Source organism: Danio aesculapii, chromosome 19 (assembly GCF_903798145.1).
Source record: "Danio aesculapii chromosome 19, fDanAes4.1, whole genome shotgun sequence".
In the NCBI taxonomy this organism is placed as follows: domain Eukaryota; kingdom Metazoa; phylum Chordata; class Actinopteri; order Cypriniformes; family Danionidae; genus Danio; species Danio aesculapii.
Genome location: NC_079453.1, coordinates 28,665,515 through 28,686,475, shown reverse-complemented (window position 1 = coordinate 28,686,475; position 20,961 = coordinate 28,665,515). Strand labels below are relative to the sequence as shown.

At 36.2% G+C, this 20,961-nt stretch overlaps 1 protein-coding gene across 1 annotated transcript; it reads left to right on the top strand.

Moving 5' to 3' along the window:
- Nucleotides 1–111: 111 nt before the first annotated feature.
- Nucleotides 112–19,344, top strand: si:ch211-152p11.4 (regulator of G-protein signaling 2). The gene is made up of 6 exons (XM_056480513.1): nucleotides 112–337; nucleotides 1,147–1,641; nucleotides 3,398–3,453; nucleotides 3,637–3,767; nucleotides 13,802–13,968; nucleotides 17,703–19,344. The coding sequence occupies exons 2-6, from the start codon at nucleotides 1,198–1,200 to the stop codon at nucleotides 17,871–17,873; spliced, it is 969 nt and encodes a 322-aa protein (XP_056336488.1). The 5' UTR covers nucleotides 112–337; nucleotides 1,147–1,197; the 3' UTR covers nucleotides 17,874–19,344.
- Nucleotides 19,345–20,961: the final 1,617 nt, after the last annotated feature.

Genomic DNA, 20,961 nt, shown 5'->3' with positions numbered 1-20,961 from the left:
TAACTGTGGTATTTTGACGTCAAGTACAGTAACAGTTCTCGTGTTGAACCCAACAGCGCTTTCAGTGTCATTATTATATGCTACTCGTCTTTCTATGAAGGAAGGGCAAGTCCAGACTGAACTATGGGTGTGACAGAAAGAAAATAGGCGTTGCTTTTGTCATTCAGGAGTAAAATGAAAAGAGAGACAAGCAAGACGTGATTTCTGACGGCTCGCTCCGTTCAGCTTACTCGCTTCGGTTCTAACCGCTCTGTGTAAACAGACCCGACTCCGAATCATTCGGATATACTAGACCTGTGAGGATCTGTCACTGGCGAGAAAAACGACCTACCATAAGGTATGCTTATATGACATATGTCAGCTGTTTTGCAGTGCTCATGTTTCACGTTTTTTGTGTGTTGTTGATGTTGTTTACAATCTGCGCTAGAATCGCGACGCGTCAAACTGGAGATCTCTTTAAAATCAGCGATTTCGCGCGCTCACAGTGTAGAGACGTTTGTTGATTATAATTTGAGATTTGTGTTTTGACGCGTCGTGCAGGTTTTTTCCTCTTTCTCTCAAGTGTTTCCTTCAGTCTTGACTTCAGAGTCTTAAGCTGACTCGTTTCTAACAAAAGTAAAGTAAAACGTAGGTTACATTTTAACTTTTTTACAAGGTTAACAGACTAAGTAGGTTTCAAAAACAAACAGTATCTCTGAAGCAATCTTAGGAAAGGTGTTAATAGATTTTCCGCTAAATTAGATAGGCAATGATATGATTATTCTTCATTTACATGAGAAATCAGCAGGAAACATGTATGAAGTACTCTAACGTTATCTGTCTGTCTTATCTATCTGTAGTTTTACCTTTCAATGAACAGTTCTTAACCTTTACTTTAGTGAAGAACATATTATTTAGACATTATAGATAATTTAAAGATGTTCCTCGCTTTTTAAAATTTCTTTGCACTTTTCCACTTTTGTTTAATGAAAAAGCTTCAATAGATGTTAAAGTTGTTTCATGGAACCAGCCTTTTTTTATGTTTTTTTATTTTATTTGTTGGTCTGTCTGAGCCAGATGTAGTTTTAGTAATGATAGATAGATAGCAGAAAGATGCTGGATGTATTTTTGTTTATTTATTTGTCTATTCTGTTGTCCTTTCGGCAGGCTTCTGTCATTCTCTCTATTCTTATAATCTGTGTTTTGAAACCCCTCAAAATGCTTCGTAAGTCCAGTTCAGTGGGTACATTACTGGAGCTGGATGGATGGGAGCAGGTGGATAGAGATGATCGCCCAGGCAGCTCAGAGGATGAGATGGACGGGGCCTCAGCATCCTATCCTTGCACCCCAGATGCAAAATCAGGGAGTGCAGGAAAGGGTGGGCTGATCCGAGAACACAGCGTTAGTGTGGAAAATCTGGTCAGCTTGGATAAGGACTCTGATCTACTGAGAGTTACGAATCTTAATGAGAGTTTTAAAGCCTACAGTGACAGCCAGCTCACTTCCAATGCCAAAGGCAGCAGCGAGAGTGTGGAGAAGTGTTACACTCTTCCCAACTCTTTCCCATCCGAAGTGAAATCCGAAGAAACTCCTCATCACCGACCGCAAGCTCACTCCAAGCTGATAGCTGCTAAATTACACATTAAAAGTTTGTTTGGACAGGTGAGTTGGCATGCTGTTAGTTAATGAAGTTCATTGAATTGTAATAATAATTAAATCTTTAATATGACCACTTAAAGATTTCAGTTTACATGATGAAAAGTTCACTATAAAATGTTTTCTTCTACTCCAGTTAAATATTTACATACTCACCAAGACTATGTTTGTTTGGTCAGAAATGAAGTAAAACACCAATATTGTGCAATTTTTTTGCAATTAAAGTAACTTTTATGTAATTTATTTGTATGATAGTATATCAGTTTCAGCATCATCACTTCAATCTTTAGTACCACAGGAACTTTCAGAAATCTTATTAATATGCTGATTTGGTTCTCAAGAAACATTTCTTTTTATTAAGTTCATTTTGAAACTTAGAATTTCAGAAGTTAAAATTTCCCTTTTTAACCCAATGGTTGGGTTTCAACATTTCTTGGGTTTCCAGAAATTTTAAGACTGTTTGACAAATAGAAGTTGAAAGTAACAATTAATTTGGAATTTAACAGTATATATATCCATGTATGTATGTATGTATGTGTATATATATATATATATATATATATATATATATATATATATATATATATATATATATATATATATATATATATATATATATATATGTGTGTGTGTGTGTGTATATATATATATATATATATATATATATATATATATATATATATATATATATATATATATATATATATATATATATATATATATATATATATTACTGTCACTTTTATGTTATTGTGTCCTTCCTCAATTAAATGTTTTATTTCTTCAAATAACAAAATATTACTGACCCCAAACTTTAAATGCAACTAGTAAATTAGAATTAAAATAAAATAATAATTTTAATTTTAAATATGTTTAGTTCATTTCCAAAACATTTGCAACAAATAGTTTATTTTTTTAATGTGCAATTATACCAGGAATTTTACCACTATTATATATTTTCATGACAAATAGTGTCTAGAAAACACTAGTGTGTGCAAAACCTTCCTCATTTATCTGTCCACCCATTCGATCTGATGCCAAAACTATCACATAACCCTTAAATGTCAGCCAGCTTGATGGTGTTCTTCTTTTACAACCAGAGAATTATAATAATAATAAAAAAACAACAACTCTGAAATCTAATAAATAGATCACATAATATGATATGGTGAAAGACATTTCCTTCAATTGCTCTGAAGCTTTCTCACACTGGCCCTGGGCCATTAAGCCTTTTTTATTGTCGAGCCTTGTTTATGTTTTGTACAGTACAACATGTCATTCGCATACATCAGGAGCTGCAGAGCTTTCAGCTCCAGGATACAGTCCTGCTTATTTCAAATCTACAAGCCAAGTGTGATGATGTGAAAAGCCACAAATGCTTTTGTATTACGCAATTAGTAAAGCTCGCTTTTACTCAGTTCTACCCCTTGAGATATAATGTTGCTTTGTCCAAACAGTAAAAGGAGAACCAAGCCGTGAAAGAGGAACTGGATGTTCTGGTTTTTATAAGGGAATCACACTTATGATGTAAAATGTGTGTGGTTTTTATCTATTGTGACAGTGCAAGTGATACAGTTAAAACTTTCACTTTCTGGAATATTTTGGCATCTGATATAGTATCTAGCTTTGTCAGAAAGGTTTCCATGACGTAACACTGTTATGACATTTGTTTAAGTCATGGAACATTTTAAATCAAGCCGGTTATCATCATGTTGATGTCGTGCGTATCATTGACCTTTAATTATTTTTTTTTCCACCCAAGAATTCACCACATTCCTCGCATACGAATTTGAGAGAGCACCGAGAGAATGTAACCAGGTAAAAGACATCACCTCCGCAAATAATCAAATCACATTTTTGCACCCTTGCTCTTGGCCTATTCTTTGTCCCCCTCTTACAAAACTCCTCCCAGTCCCCTGTTTTGGCCCAGTGTTATTGATTCCACAAATTTTTCAGTGAGCATCTTTGTCACGTATCCTCTCACCCTCTTGTTTCTCTCAGCACGAAAGAGAAGCGTTCTCGAATGCCTTTCCTCCGGCAGTGGAGTCAGGTTGGCCATGGCAGAGGTCGACTCGGCAGGAAAGAAGTGGAAAGCTGGGCCAAGTCCCTTGAAACTTTGCTGGCCAGCAGAGGTGAGCACTCCTTTATAAACTGCTTGAGTGGCCAGGCAGCTGGTCAAAGGACGCATGCGAGACATCATAGCGTCACATGCTAATGAAACGCTGTTGCTCTACCAACTTTGACCTGGAACGCTGTTCTTGGAAATCAAGACATTTGTGGCCGACTGCCCGTTCATGCTTGAAATGTTGTCCTAATGAAAATGTTACATTCAGAGAGGACTGATCGTGTGGTTAATGAGAGATACACCGCTGTTCTGATTAGGGTAAGATTACTTCATACGTTCAAAGTCAAACAAAAGTGTGATTTGTTTGACTGTTGCAGCTTCCTCTTGTTTTGGTTCGCATTAAAATGGCAAAATTCCAAAATGTGATTATGTAAATCATATATGGGTACAGCTGTCCTCTCATTGGTCCGAGAGCATCTTGATATTTTCCTCTATATCAGGGGTCACCAAACTTGTTCCTGGAGGGCCGGTGTCCTGCATACTTTAGCTCCAACCCTAATCAAACACACCTGAATGAGCTAATCAAGGTCTTACTAGGTATACTTGAAACACCCAGCCAGGTGGAGCTAAACCCTGCAGGGACACCGGCCCTCCAGGACCGAGATTGGTGACCTCTGCTCTATGTCATCCAGCAAGGTAGATTAACAAGGTCATTCTACTGGCTTATCTTGGCTTTATTTTTAAATACTGTATGATCTATTCTAGATATTTAGTTTTAGATATGTTCTGTAGTTTTATTTTAACTTTGAAAAGTTTTGGACATTTTCCTTACATATATTATTAGGGCTGCACAATAGATCGTTTCAGCGTTGATATCACAATGCCACATTCAGGATCTTTTACGTCAAGTTGGGATTATAATTAACCAGAAACTACAGTTCAGAGCGCATGATTTGATTGCAAAGTTTTACCCTAAATTTATTTTGATGTGTTATGCAGAGTTCAGACTGCACAATTTTCAAAGTAGTCGCATCACAGATGTTCTCACACTGCATGACTATCTGGGGTAGCATTTCGCCAATGCTTTGTTTACATTGCAAGATTGATCAGCGACAGGGGGTTTCACACTGCATACTTTACAATAGGAGAATCACCATCAACTTTGTCTCGATCTGCAAACTGTGTCTCACAACCAAACACACACTAGAAGTGAAATAGAAACAACACAAGGTAGTATATCTTTTGTTATTAACTAAATAGTGAGAAAGAAGCCTTTAATGTGGTAGAAAATTTACTTATTTTGCTCACCTGGGTTTTGAGGGGAATTAGCAATTTCTCCTCAACTTTTTTCTATTTCGACCAGGTTGTGGTATTGCTTAGATGGCATGTCAAACAGACACGGGTGCTCCTGCCAAATTTCCACTAGATGTTCCTTTATCTCTTGGGTCCAAATAGACTGAAATGAATTCTCCCCCAACCTCCGCTGGCCTGCAGATACTCATACTAGTGCTGCTCTCTTATGGGCTGTAGGTAATCATTTGTCGGCGATTTCTCAAAAACCTGTCGGCGAGTCAATAAGATCATGCAGTCTGAACTCTGCACTAGGCCCGTGACTAAGGTTTCAAGTGAATTTAAATCATTTGGGCACAAGATATAACGTTTGCCACTTTAGGAAAGAATGATTGTGTTTATTTATACACTAAAGACTACATACGGTATTATTTTACATTTTATTATTTAATTTCTCTACATCAATACTGTTAAACTCCACCAAAACCATCAAGCAATGTTTATTTTATTTTTATTTTTACCATTGTTTATTTTTTCATTCGTGCTTTAGTTTGTTGATTTTTTTGTATTTTTATGTATTTGGTATATTTTATGCACATGCAGTCACCTACAATATCCCCGACAAAGCCAAACCCCCAATCAAAGTAATTGGTAAATGCTTTCCAAAGAGAGTTACTAAAGTTAACTTGTGAAATTATATTCATATCGGAACATAAAATGGCATGTAAACGAAATATCGCAATGTCTGTTTTTTCCAATATTGCACAGGCCTATATATATATATATATATATATATATATATATATATATATATATATATATATATATATATATATATATATATATATATATATATATATATATATATATATATATATATGTGTACTGTTAACAATTTCTTGTCGAATCTACAGTAACTTATCGTAAATCAATTTCAGCAAAAATACTGTATTTTCATTTACAGTATCTTGCTGTTTTTGTTATTACAGAATTGTATGTGTATCTTTACTGTAAAATATATAGTAAATTTCCCAATACGACTTTAGTAACTTTGGAAATTTAGTAACACTGCATAACTGTCCTACAATAATGTACAGTTCATTTCATAGGTAAATACTGTGTAATTTACAAAAATCCCTAACAGTGTATGAATAAAAGCTAATATTATTTTAAATTTAAAGAGTATTTGATTAAACAAGTGCAACTTCTAAAGGGTAGTGTGGGTCATCTTGGTGGTAAATCTGTGGTTGTGTATTACATCATTGAAACACCCTTGAAACTACTTCCTTCTAACATTGAGGAACCACTTGTGTAGCTTCAGGCACCCGTTTCCGGAGAATTCCCAAACAACATAAAATGAAGAAACAAGATAAAGCAGTAATGAACATTTCCCCCAGAGGATGAGAGTGATGACGTACAGTTGCACACATTCAGATTAAAGCACTTAGACTTTCTTCAGATATGAGTCAAGTCTCTTGAGGCTATATGATTTTTGGCCTGTTTTTTATTATTATTCTTTTAACAACACACATCTTGAGGTATATGACTCTTGTTTGTAGCACAAGTGTTCAGATTTAGAATGTGGGTTTGGGGCATTTAAAAATAATAATAGTTGCCCTAGAATAATTGTTATATCTGACCTCTAATGTTAGAAAGAAAAACACAACACACTTCCTGTTCTAAGAACAAATTACATCTAAGAAACTTTTATTAGTAGTAAAGCTTGTGTAAACAGTGGAGAAATGCTGGATAGGGTTACACTTGTTTCGACTCCAGACGTCATGCTTCCAGTAATTTCCTTTCAGTAATTAATAGGACTTAATGATTAACAGCATCTCATTGTGTCCTTCTCTCAAACAGCGATTAAAAAGAGAAGACCGTTATTAACCCTAATATGATTTTTGTTCTGCCCCTTGGAAACAATTTATTAGTGTTGACAGGCATCGTAAAATCTAATAATATTCTCATGTAGCACAGTTTGCAGCTACTGAACGTTTGAGACAGGGTATAAAATAGATTGAGAAATTCAATCTTTCTGTGTCACTACACTTGCTCATTTGGAAACTAATTATCTCTATAAATAGATGTTATTTAATGAATATAAAATAATTAAATAGTCATAAATAGCATGTTTCTCAGAGGTATTAGATTTGTAGTTGTTATTAGACGTAACATTTTAATGTTAACTACAAAAGCTGAAATAAAAATAAAAACTAAATTTTTTACAAACATTTTTAAGCCTACATTTTTAAAAAAAAAAAAAAAAAACAAAACAAATAAAAAACACAAATAATTGAAATTAGTGTATAATAGTATCTCGATGATACTAAAATAACTCTGAGGGTCCCATCGTACACCTGGTGCAATAAGGCGCAAGACGTGTTTGCTGTGATGTTGCTATTTTCAGACCAACGCAACCCTAATTTTCCCACTTTGCGCCACATTGTTTAAATAGCAAATCCATTTGCGTCACTTGTGGACTTCGTTGGGTGTGCCGGTCTAGAAAAGAGGTGTGTTAAGGCGCATTGTTAGCGTGTTGCTATTTTGAGGAACTAAAATAGACTGTTCAACAGACCAGCTGAAAACAGGTCTAAAGTACAGCGCAGAGCGCGTTAGTTTTGCGCCTTAAACATGTACACATTGCTTAATACACACAAGATGGACAGAAACACACAAATATCTTTGAATATTGATCTTAAAATAGTTTTTCTGAATCCAATAATCTGTTGAATTCCTATTCGATTGTAAAAAGGTTTGGTGGCACAGTGGCTCAGTGGTTAGCACTGTCGCCTCACAGCAAGAAGGTCACTGGTTCAAGTCCTGGCTGGGCCAGTCAGCATTTCTATGTGGAGTTTGCATGTTCTCCCCTTGTTTGTGAAGGTTTCCTTCGGGTGCTCCGGTTTCTCCCACAAAGACATGTGCTATAGGTGAATTGGATGAACTAAATTGATCGTAGTGTGTGTGAATGTGAGAGTGTATAGGTGTTTCCCAGTACTGGGTTGCAGCTGGAGTGGCATCCGCTGCGTAAAACATATGTTGGAATAGTTGGTTGTTCATTCAGCTGTGACGACCCCTGAAATTGTTTACAGAAAACTGTAAAATTGCATATTTATGACTTAAACTTCAGTGGATCAATACTGTTGCATCATACATTTCCCACATTTGCTTGAACAAAAAAAACTTTATATTGTGACATCCATTAAGTAACATCTTTTGGACTATTTCTACAGCATGATGGAAAAGAAGCAAATGATCTCATTCAATTTTTGCTAGTATTACACGATTTGTGTAATTTGTTTAAAATATCATTAGCTCAACCCTCCAATTCTCATTATTAAATTCTATCTCATTTAATATTGTAATAAAAAAGATCAGATTTTCTGTATTGTATGGTGGGTGTATTCTGGTGTCTAGACCGTTTGAAATTTTGTAACTTCAGTGCCCTGCCCTTGTCCTGCTTCTATTTTCTGTCTCAAGAGTGTCGCAACCCATAGTTAAAAGATTCTGAGGGAACTTTAAGTCAAGAAAGGTATGTGGCTGTGAGAAACCCTCACAAAAGTTGCCTTCCAAGGTACTTTTTTCCTAATTTGTGAATGTGTCATCTGAGCCGCTAAACAAATACAGCTGGTTTTTTTTCCATCATCAAAGCAGGCCAAGTTTATTTATATAGCAGATTTCATACACAATGGTAATTCAAAATGCTTTACATAAACAAGAAGATTAAAATAAGCATAAGAATTTAAATGTATTAAAACAGGTTTAAAGGAAGGTTTCACTTTATAATAAGTGGCCTTAATTATTATGTATTTGCATCAAAATATAAATACAATGTACTTGATGTGTTCATAATGTATTGCAGAACACTTCTGGTGCAATGGAGGTGGGATATGGGTAGGGTTAGGAGAAGGTTTGGTGGTATGGGAAGGTTTAATGGTGGGTTAAGGCAGTGGTTCCCAAAGTGGGGGTCACCAATGCTTGGTGATTTAAAAAAATCAAATTAATTTTAATAAACTTTTAAAATGACCATTTTTAAACCATAACCTACCAAAGATGAAAATGGTTACATTAAAAAGGCAACATGCAAATAAAAAACCATCAGCATTTTGATTTTTTTTTCTTTCTTTTTTCCCCCATTGGATTGCAGTTCCTGGGGGTTTTATGTTAGATTAATGACACAGCATCAGTTGCAGCAGATTGATTTTACGGCACCAGCCTAAACTTTCTGACACCTTTATGGCACTCACATACTTTTAAAATAAATATAGGCCTCGACTGAACATGGAGGATTATCTTCCAGTGGCGTCTCCAAAATTAAACCAAGAAAAGACTTGTGATGTAACTTAAACATTGTACCCACCAGTCTCATTACGTGAGGTTAAAATGAAATAATAATAAAAAATAATATTAAAAATTAAATATAAAATGGTTGTTAAACTGTTTCACTTTTTTGTGTTGTCAACATGCTTGAGTTTATATAGGCCTATTGGTGTGTGTGAGCTGTTGCGTGCAGCATTTGTATTATTATAACCATTGTGAAAAAAATAGGGGTCACCGGTCACTGGCATTGTTATTTTGGAGGGGCTTGGTTAAGGTTTAAGGGATGGTCAACAGTATTTAATTACAGAAATTAATTACAAATGTAGTTACATGCAGGTATTTAATTAAGCATAAGTACAATGTAAAATATGTATTTACACAATAAGTACATTGTGTAATGACTTATTAGATGCAGTGTAGGTACATATTAGTTAAAGTCACTTAATATAAAGTGGGACCAAATATAGAAAGACACAGTCTTGGATGTAGCACAGCGCTCATTTAGTAAAGTCACAGCTAAATAGATGCGTTTTAAGTCTTGATTTGAATGTGCCTAATGTTGGGGCACATCTAATCATTTCTGGAAGCTGATTCCAGCAGTGGGGAGAGTAGTAGCTGAAAGAAGATTTACCCTGCTTTGACTGAACTCTTTGAGTTTCTAATTTACTCAATGATCTGAATGATCTGTTAGGTTTGTAATCAGTGTATTCAGAGAGGCCTTAGGCAATTTTGTGATTTATAGACAAGTAGTAATACTTTAAAATCTATTCTGAATGTAACTGATTCCAGTGTAAAGACCTGAGGACAGATGTGCTCTGATTTGATGATCAACTGTCTGACTGTCTTTTTGGGAAGGCCAGTGGGGAGTCCATTACAGTAATCCACTCTGCTGCTGATAAAAGCATGAGCAATTTTCTCAAAGTTCTCACTGGAGAAAAAAAAGCATTTATTTTTTGGAATGTTTTGAGATAATATGCCAACTGGTTTGACATGACTACTGAAACTGAGATCTTGGTCTTGAGATTCTTGACTTAATTTTTTTGTTGTTTGACCCCTAGAGCCAAGGTACGCATTTACCTTGAGACTGTTGTCTCTATTTCCAAATGCAATGACTTTTGTCTTTGCTTTAAGAAAGTTTTGGCGCATCCAATTGTTTCATCAATGCCTTGGTTGTCAATGGGACTGTAGTCGTAGGTGATCATCAGCATAGCTGTGGTAAAAGATTTGCTTCGTTCTTATTATTTGGCTCAGTAATAGCATATAAAGGTTGAAAAGAAGTGGTGCCAGAAAAGAACCTTTGGGACTCCATATTTTAATCTCCCATCCATTTTAACCCATGGTCATCTATACCAGTGTTTCCCAACCCTGTTCCTGAAGGCACACCAACAGTACACATTTTCAACCTCTCCCTAATCAAACACACCTGAATCAACTTATCATAACATCAGAAGAGACTCCAACACCTGAAGTTAATGGGTCAGAAAAGGGAGACATCCAAAATATGTACTGTTGGTGTGCCTCCAGGAACAGGGTTGGGAAACACTGATCTATACTATTAAAAGTCCCCCTGAAATCAAAATAATTTTTTGTTGTATTAATTTTCCATAGGCTAGTGTGATCCAAAACAGTGACAACATTTTCATTTAGAAGATATACGCATGCAAAACATCCAGTTTCTCACTTCTTTCAATATTGATCAGTAATTTTTTTCATGACATCACAACAGCTTCTCTTTATATTTTCTGGCCAATCAAATACTTTCTAGTATCTGAAGTATCCTGCTCAAAATAGCTCGGCTGCACCTGAAAGTCACTTATTCACATGTAACCAAGAGTTCCCCCACCTAGGGTTCACCTAAACACCTGTAAATATAATCATTTAAAATCCAAAAATAAGATAATAAATAATATCTAACACAGTGTTGATCAGAAGTCGTCCAGTTTTATTAATGTTAGGCACACACCAAGCTGTCATCAAAGAACTAGCAGCTTCAAAAACATTTCCGTCGCCTTGCGTCAGCTGCATCTGGTCCAACGCTGTCCAACAGCCAACCATCTGCTTGGTGTGTCCCAGCCTTTAGTCGCAACTGTTATGGGAGAAACCCCTTAAAATGGACACTCTATATGACACACCCAAAGCAGGGAATTACACTGCACAGTTAGCACACAGAAGACTAGGACATTCAATATTAAGTCTGCTAATCACAATTATAATGTTGTATTTGGTGAATGGCACATATTGCAGGATATAGGGGATACAATATTCAGACAGTGTAAATATGATTTCTATTAAGGTGAATGAAGTCTGGTATTGTGTTATATTATGAGAACTGGGGGGCAAAGGGGGACAGAGTGCATAGGCCTCAGGCAATTTAGGGGCCCTGCGACTTCAAGCAAAGGAGCACGCAAGACCCACACCCTTCCCTCCTCCCCCACACCTCCGGAAAAATGTAGCAAGCAGAGCAGATCATATATGAGTTGGCATGGACCACACAACGTATAAGACCCATTTGAATTACATTGAGTAGAATATTTTACAGAGCCCCTATTATGTTTTTTTTTTTTTAAGAGCTTCCATGCAGGGTGTAATACAGCCTGAAAGTTTTCATACAGCCTGTATTAATTTTCATAAATCTGAAAGTGCATCGTGTTTAAAACTATTGATTCTTTAATGAAATAGTCGACTCAGAGTCAAATAAATAAATCGTGTTGGATTCAGATCACTTGCTTAAAAAGCATCAATGTAGATATGGTACATCACCAAATAAGTAGTACTGGATCCGGTAAAACATGAACGTGCCTTTCCCTTCAGAAACTAGCCGAGCGTGGGGAATCATGGGACTGTGCATGAAAAAAGATGACGATCACTGAAAGATGGAGATTCGGCTGCGGGCAATAATTTTCACAACAAAATCACAGTATAGCCAACCTAGTGCTATGTTTGTTCCTGTCATTTTTTTTTTTCAGATTTTTGATACAATAACGATCATTTTTTTAAATAGTTTTGCCACTGTGTGGATTAATACGGAATGTGTGTCATTTTTATTACTTGGAGTTAGCGTTAACAGTAGAGTAATATGCTGGTGGTAATGGTTAGTGATATTTACGTCCTGTTTGTGGCACATTAGTATATGTGAGCGGGGCTTGTAAATAACTCATGAAAGAATAAAGTTACGTTAAAACCAAGCACACCATTGTTTTTTCTTGTGAAATTCCCAATAAGTTTATTAAGGTCTTTCCATATAAATGGCCCACCATGTAATTTGAAGTCTGTTTGAGAAAAATAATGAGTTTACTGAACTGTACTGTAAATATCTCCTGACATGGTAAAGATTATAAATAAAAAATCCTAATAATATACAAATAGCATGAGAGAGATTTATCTCAATTGCTGAAAATTTAACTTAATATAGTGCAATTTGTATTCTATAAATTTATTTTTTTTTTCTCTGTGTGGCTTTTCTCTGTAACAACAAAACAACAAAAAAGTTACATGTGAAAAATTCTGAAATAAAAGCTTGGTCATGGGCTTCACAGGGGGCTTCAGTCACATGGTCTTAAATGGTGTCCTACAGCTAATTAAGGTTTCAGTGTAATTACTGATTTAATATTATGGTTTTTCATGACTTAATGTATAAAGTTCCTATGTTTTCTGGAAAATATGGATGAAAAATGTTTTTAATAATTAAACCATTTACTAAAATAGCCACTTGTAAAATAAGGCCTGCAGTATTTATCAGTGATTTAATTCAATTCATCTTTATTTCTATAGCATGTTTACAGTGTAGATTGTGTCAAAGCAGCTTAACATAGTTCTAGTAAATTGAAAATGTGTCAGTCCAGTTTTCAGAGTTGAAGTTCAGTTAAGTTCAGTTCAGTGTGGTTTAAATTTCACTGCTAAAAGTCCAAACGCTGAAGAGCAAATCCATTGATGCGCAGCTCCACAAGTCCCAACCAGTGATGACAGTGGCGAGGAACAAACTTAACCAAATGACGAAGTGAAGAAAAAAAACCTCAAGAGAAACCATTTATATTCTAGCTAAACTTTTTATATATTTATAAGAGCTGTAATTTATTGAACTATGCTTAAGAGTCACACCAAGTGACAGTTTTGAGATTAGGCAAAAAAAAAAAATACAACAGTTTTATAACAAGAGTTCCATGGAAGATAAATAAATGTTCAACCATTTACTGCATTTTAAATGATGACAATGCTAATTATATCCCTTTTTGTCATGTCATCAATTCAGATCCAGCATGGCTGTTATAGACTTCTTCTCTCTTGAGTCTGATGTGCTTTAGTTAAATGACTCAGGCAGAGCTGTGATATATAAACAAAATGATATTGCCCTTTTTTTGTAAAGAAGAGGATCTCCTTAATATGTCCCATCCTGTTACGTTTCAATTAAAATTGTTAAATGACATTTAACAAATCTGCATTTAAATGTGATTCAGCGGATCTTTAAAATTGTTTCCGATCTCATCTGTGTTTCAGTGGGATTCTCGGTTTTTGAGGCGTTCCTGCGGTCTGAGTTCAGTGAGGAAAATCTGCAGTTTCACGTGGCCTGTGAGCAATACAAAAATTCATCCAACAAATTCACCCTACAGAGGCGTGCCAAGATGATTTTGGAGACCTACATTGTCCAGTCTTCTCCCAGAGAGGTAGGTTTATCCACAGTTGGTTGGTTGTTTGTTTGCCGGATTACTGCATAAACAAATATTAGACGCGAAATGTCCAAGCTGGTCTTTCCCAAACAATCAAAATAAATGTAGACCGGGGGTTGCTGAACCCTAAACTTACAAAAATGTAGCAGTATGGTACATTCTTTAGCCATTCTTTACATGCAGCGCTTTTGAGTTCAGCTGACTGTCACAGATGGAGCATCTGCTTTTCTAAATTCCCATATTTTGCAAGTTCTAATTTTAAGTTAGATTTTTTCTTACATAACTCACACAAGTCTACACATAACTGCAAACATGTTCAAATGTCAAACTTATTATAAAACCAAAATGATCCATTGAAAAATATGGAGCTTAACAATCCCAGTTACTGTTATAAACTGTGACCACTAGGTCTTAAAATGTTTTAGGCCATAAACAGTCTTACATTTACAGAAATATTGTGTCGTAGGTCTTAAACAGGTGTTATTTTTCCTGTGTCCATGAAAAGCTACTCAATCAGCTCGACACCATCAAATCATCAACAATCCATCTCAATAAAACTTTTAACAAAGCGTATAATTTGAGCTCTATTTACAGATATAGTTTTGGTTTTAGTTTGCCAGTAAAAGTTCTCCATTTAAATATGGTGAGGACATTGACCTGGACAGACAGTTGTGCATATATTTAGCTTATTATAGTTTTAAAAAAAGTGTATCTTTTCAACCAGAGTTTGCTTGTTTTGACACATTATTTAAAACAGGCGATCCCAAACCTTTCAGCCCGCTACCCCCAAAATAACAATGCCAGTGACTCACGACCCCCAATATCCTCTGAGGTGGTTATAAATATATAAACTTTGCACACAACGGCGCACACATACCAATAGGCCCAAGTCTATTCATTGTTTAATTTTCAAGAACACCACTCAGAGACCATCCTCCATGTTCAGTTGTATTTATTTTTAATGCGCCGTAAAGGTGTCAGAGAGTTTAACCTGGTGCCATAAAATCAATCTGCTGCAGCTGAAACTATTGCTGTGTCTTTACTATAACGTAATTATCATCACAGTGGTCGCAAAACAATCAAAAGGCTGATTTTTATTTTTTGTATGTTGTTTTTTAATGTTTATTATTAACATGTTAACAATGTTACCCTTAACTACAATTTCTTTCAGTAGGTTATGATAAAATATGGTCATTCTAATAGTTAAATAAAATGAATTCAATTTTTGGAAATTGGCAAGCGACACTCATTGTCCCGTGACTCCCACTTTAATAACCACTGATTTAAAATATATGCCTAGGAAATAACATTTTGAATTGTTTTGATGAGGACAATAAAAATCTTTTTTCTTCCCACTACAAAAAAATCTTTAATGTTTAGTCCTGTATAAAGGCTGTTTTATACTTCTGCGTCAAATGCACGCATATGCTCCGGTGCAACCTTTCGCATAGCCCTAGCCGTGGCTGACACCGATGCTTTACACGCACCTCTCAAAAAGTGTAACTACACGTCGCATTGACGGGTAGCACAAGCTTTGTGATTGGTCAGCTTGGTAGCTGTGACCAGTGTGGGCGGGACCAAGAGCCGCGCGAACCCCTTGGAGCGAGTGTTTACTAGTGTCGAGTCCCGTGAAGTAACTTTAGATGGAAACTTTTGTTTTGTGTTTACCTTATGATTAAAGTTGTTGCACTTCTGCCAGTTCCCGCCTCTGAATGAGCGAGTTTTAGCTACTTGTACATTAAGGTAGTGTTCAGAAAAAGCAAAACATCTGTGAAGAAACACGACGCAGAGGAACATAACAACCTACTGCCAGCTTGGAAGTGAATTTTCAGAGCAACACAAACAGCACGCAGAAGTATAAATGCACGACTACGTGCAAGGCAGGTGCCGTGGGTCAGGACGATCACCTGATGCAGAAGTATAAAATAGCCATAAGTTGGAACTTTCATTAATAATGAAAAAGGTCTTAGATTTGACTCGATGAACCCTGCAGAATATAAATATACGGCATCAAAAAAGATAATGCAATATAAAAGCATTAATAAATTTAAAACACTGATGAACTACAAGTGGAATGGCGGTGTGGAATGAGTTTTTTAATTCAAAAGATGGAAGGATAAAGATAAATGGATAAAGATAGAAAGATGTTTATTATTTTTATTTATATATTTTACTGTATAGTATTTACAAGGTTTTTAATGGATTGTATACAGTTTTTTTAGACCCAACTATTTGCATGAATTAAACTTATTTTGAGAACAATTGTTTAATAGCAGAATTTGTGAGGAAAACGATGTTACAACTTGAGGTGTTGAGCCGAAACGTTTGTGGTTTTATTTCTCAGTTATTTCTCTGAGTGGGGATTATGATTAACGATAAAAGTAATTTTTTTAACCTTATTTAAAAAATAAATGGGAAAATGCTCCTAGATTTGTCGAAAGTGGCCAAATGCTAATGCACTCTTTTATAAATTAAATAAAGGTTTTACATACTTTCATCATTCAACTTTACCATGATTTATTGCATATGTCTTTTAAAAAAATGTAAAAAAAAAAATAGAGAATTTTGGTCATGTTTAGAGCTTGATGACAGTCCTAGTCTGTTAAAGGGTCATGAAACCCTCCTCTTTTGGTTCAAGTCTCCCTCAAAATAAAAAAAAAAAAAAAAGCTTTATGATGGGCATGGAGCGCTGGAAGCAGAGGGAGGAGTGGGCATGGCCGGCAGAACAGTGGAAAAGAGGAGAGCAAGCAACTGTTGTCAGTTGGCTCACAAAATCAGACACAAACCATGAGACCCATGAGTTTACAAAGTTAAAATGCCAAGAAATAAACAGCAATTTAATGCCCTGCTACATTTGTTATTCATAATTTTATGTACACATAACCACAATATGCTATGTCACTATAAAGATAATCCTGTTTATAGAACTTCTCTCCTCCTCAATCCCAGGGTCTGAATGCAGACACAGTGGATAGCAGTGCAGCAGGTCTGATGCCCTATCTATTTCAACCATTAGCCCTGCCAGTAATCTGAAGGACTTTAAACATAGGCGAACACGGCAGCAAGGATATAGGCAATGTGTCTGAATGGTAATGAACTCAACTGATAAAAGGCAAAGTCCGCCATTCTCCAATTCTCGTACAGCTCTCTCAACAAAAATGCTAGCTGCAAACCAACAGCTTTACTGTATAGACTCTGACATAATCGCGGGGAAAAACATGCAACAAATCCCGTGGATCATAGAAACAAACACATACGACCCGTGCCGTGCGCAGTCTCACCTAGTCATTGGGTCTCACAGCTTGGCAGGTCCGCATTGCTTTGGAAAGCACGTGCTCTCATAAATAATTAAGAAGCAGGTTCTTCTCATAGGATAAGAAAGCTCAGCTATGAATAATAATGAGAAACCGACGCGTCATCACTCCACTACCAGATTTGCTATACGTCACCATTTTGATCTCGCCCCCAAAAATTATTTTAAACCCGGAGGATGAAATTAGCTGACAAAAGCTCAAAATTCTCCAGCTTTCCCCACAATTAAAGCTGACGGGTGCTAACAGTGCTGCTCAACACACACAAATCTGTTCATATCTCAAAAAAAGTACTCAGTGGTGTCTTGAACCTTTAAAGTTAAAGTTGGACATCCATCAGTGTATTTCTTGTTGATTTAACGACTCCTTTATCATCTGTGTTGGTTGGTTGATTAATACATTTCTTTCCATCATCTTCAGGTGAACCTGGACTGGAAGACAAGAGAACTGACCCAAACGCTGCTAAAAGCCCCGTCACACACCTCTCTCACACATGCCCAAAAACGCATCTACGGCCTCCTGGAAATGGACTCTTACCCCCGTTTTCTCCAGTCGGAAATCTACGAAACATTACTGAGGGATTCATATTAAATCAAGTTTGAGCAAAGGGTCCAAAAGTGGCTATAAACTGAATGGACAGTGTCCTATTGAGAACATTTGATGAAAAAAAATCATCTTAACTACTGAAGAACGTTTAAATGGAATAAAAAGGGAAACAGATAAGCAGGGATGATGCGATTGTCTTAAACTTGAATGCACAGCGTCTTAAGGGTCATGCAAAATGGAGAACGAGGTGCTATGTTTTTTACTACTTCAGTTCGGGCTTTACTCAGTTGCTGCACAGAAAAAAAACACCACTGGCGGATATGAAGAATTAAATGGCATGTTGACAGGCAACAAAGGGAAAAACACGTCTGGCAAGAATGGGCTGTTCAGTGACAGGACATCAAGGTCAGAAAATTCTGAGTGCGCACTTTTAAAGAGATGCTAATGACTTGTTCTTGGTATTAAAAATAAGTACTTATTTTTTGAAGTTTCCCATAAATGGTTATATTTAAACCAGAAGTCAAGGTGCCACGAATACGAAATTAATATAAGAATCAGAATCAGCAACATGCACTTAAAACAGACTCGCAGTCTTTACATATGAGCAGTCCTGTATTGGGTTGTGATACAAATTAGTATAGCACTGTCGGTTTTTTGATTTTGTGATTACAGATTGAACTCTTGCAGCTTTATATTATACATTTGAAGAACGTCACTAAAGACCAGGGTCGGAAATTAACCTGTAGGAAAAAAAGGTAACAAAAAAAAATCTCCAAAATACTTGCAGTTTATCTATAATGACTCTTGAGATTATAGATCTGTTTGTGTTGCATCAGTTTTGTTAATTATAACCAATCTTATAAGCAATTACAAGTTCAACTATAATAGAAAACTTTTTTTAGTTGCCATTGTTGCAGTGTTGAGTAACACCAGGGCTCCGAACCGGTTCAAGGAACGGAAACAAAACCAGAAACTAATGACATTTTTGCGGGTCATATTGCATATTCAGTTAATTCTTTAGTAGCCTTGTAAATAATGTATTTTATTAACGGATTGTTTATAAGGACTAATCTATTGAATACTGTAATTCTCCAAATGGAAAATGCATGAGTGGTTTGATAATATATCATATCATTCAAAACTTTATCTATCATGCTATTATCTGCCCCCCATCTTTCAATATTACAGATCAATTTGTCATAGTTGAAATATTAACAATATGATTTTCTTTATGGAGACCCATCTAAAAACAATCGACAATCAATAATTCACTTAGTATAAATACAAGTTTTAGTAACAATAACTTCAACCGAAACATACCTTTGTACATGAAAGAGCCATGTTCTCGGTAAACTTTAAGACAAGCTTGTCGCATCAGAAACGACTCTCGCTTATGACGTCTGCTTCGCGGGTATTTCATGTTGTCTGCGTCACTGTCGCATTTGTACACATGCTTTAAATGACTGCTTTTTGTGTCTTCAATTCATATAATAAAGAGAACGATAAAATAGCGTTATTAATCATTTAACTATAAACGTTTCTGTTCAGATCCATTAAAGTTTTTTTTTTTTTCCGTTCCTGCAAAATGTCATTAGTGCGCAAAGCCGGTATAAATATTGTAAATATTTTAAATTCATTCATTTTTACCCCTCGAATAGAATAGTTGCACCATTAAGAAATCAGGGTACTCTAGAGCCCTGCAATACTTTGTAATAAAATAACGTTCATAACTGTTTTTTTTTCTAGAAAACCTTCAGAATATTTTGTTTATTAAGGAACGCAAGAACAGAAACGAAAAAATATCAGTTCTGCTTGGAGTGAACCGATTGGATTTTTTTTCCATTTTTAAGCGCTGCTTAACACCTTGAAGTCGTTTATGTCTGGTTAGCCAGATTATGGTTATTTTTTAGGAAACACAAAAACATTGTATTCTGATTGACTGCGTTCACACTGCCGCCATCGAGAGTGTCAAAATTTGCTCTGCTTGCCCTGCCAACCAGCACTGCCAGCCAGACCAGTGGCCCATATATGGGCCAAATCTACAGTTAAGAAGTGGCCTAGATTAGTTTGTGTTTGCTGATGTCCTGACATTTTATCCTATCTGTCAGATTATGCTACCAACACTGTATTTGAATAGTTCTGGGGTTAGGGTTTAGGTAGGTTAGGGTGATATAAAGCTTCATATCACAATAATCCACATTAAAATTTACACTAGTAGCACAATCTGATGTGTAGCATATTGCATCATCAAAATGTGCTAACTACTTATTGAATGGGAAGTAGGACAATCTGACAAGGTAGGACAAATCGACAGAACACCGGCCCTGAAGTGGCCCACATCCTTTTAGCCAGAACTGAACCAAAGCAGTGCCATAACTCTGCTTGAGCCAAGTAATAGCTTTTTTGTGGCCCAGATATGATCCTTGTATTTCATTTTAGTAAATCTGAATTCTGTTAAGGGGTGACGTGGTGGCTCAGTGGTTAGCACTGTCCCCTCACAGCAATAAAGTCGCTGGTTCGAGCCCTGTATGGGCCAGTTGGCATTTCTGTGTGGAGTTTGCATGTTCTCCCCGTGTTGGCGTGGGTGCTCCGGTTTCCCCCACAGTCCAAAAACATGCGCTGTAGGTGAATGGAATAAACTAAATTGGCCGTAGTGTATATAAGTGAATCAATGTGTATGGGTGTTTACCAGTACTGGGTTGCAGGTGGAAGGTCATCTGATGCATTAAACCTATGCTGGATAAGTTGGTGGTTTATTCCACTGTGGCCACCCCTGATAATAATAATAAAGGGATTAAGCTGAAGGAAAATGTGATGAATTCAATTAAAACATCACTGCCATTATGTGGCCCATATGTGGATGGCCATATATATTAACTAAAGAGTAAATTGATCGCCGCTGACGAGTGCGCCAGTTATTTAGGCATTTATTTTCAGTGGGAGCCTGAGATGAGCTCTGTCGAAAGTGGCACGGCACATCTGGAGCGTGTGGAGAGTTGAAATCAGGCCAACTTAATGGTAATGAGCTATGACGCGTTTGGACGGCAACCTATCAGATTTTAATAGTCTACCAAAGCAGAGGTTTATCATTGCTATGGTGGGTTTCCCAGATTGTAATGTAGGCCATTAGATC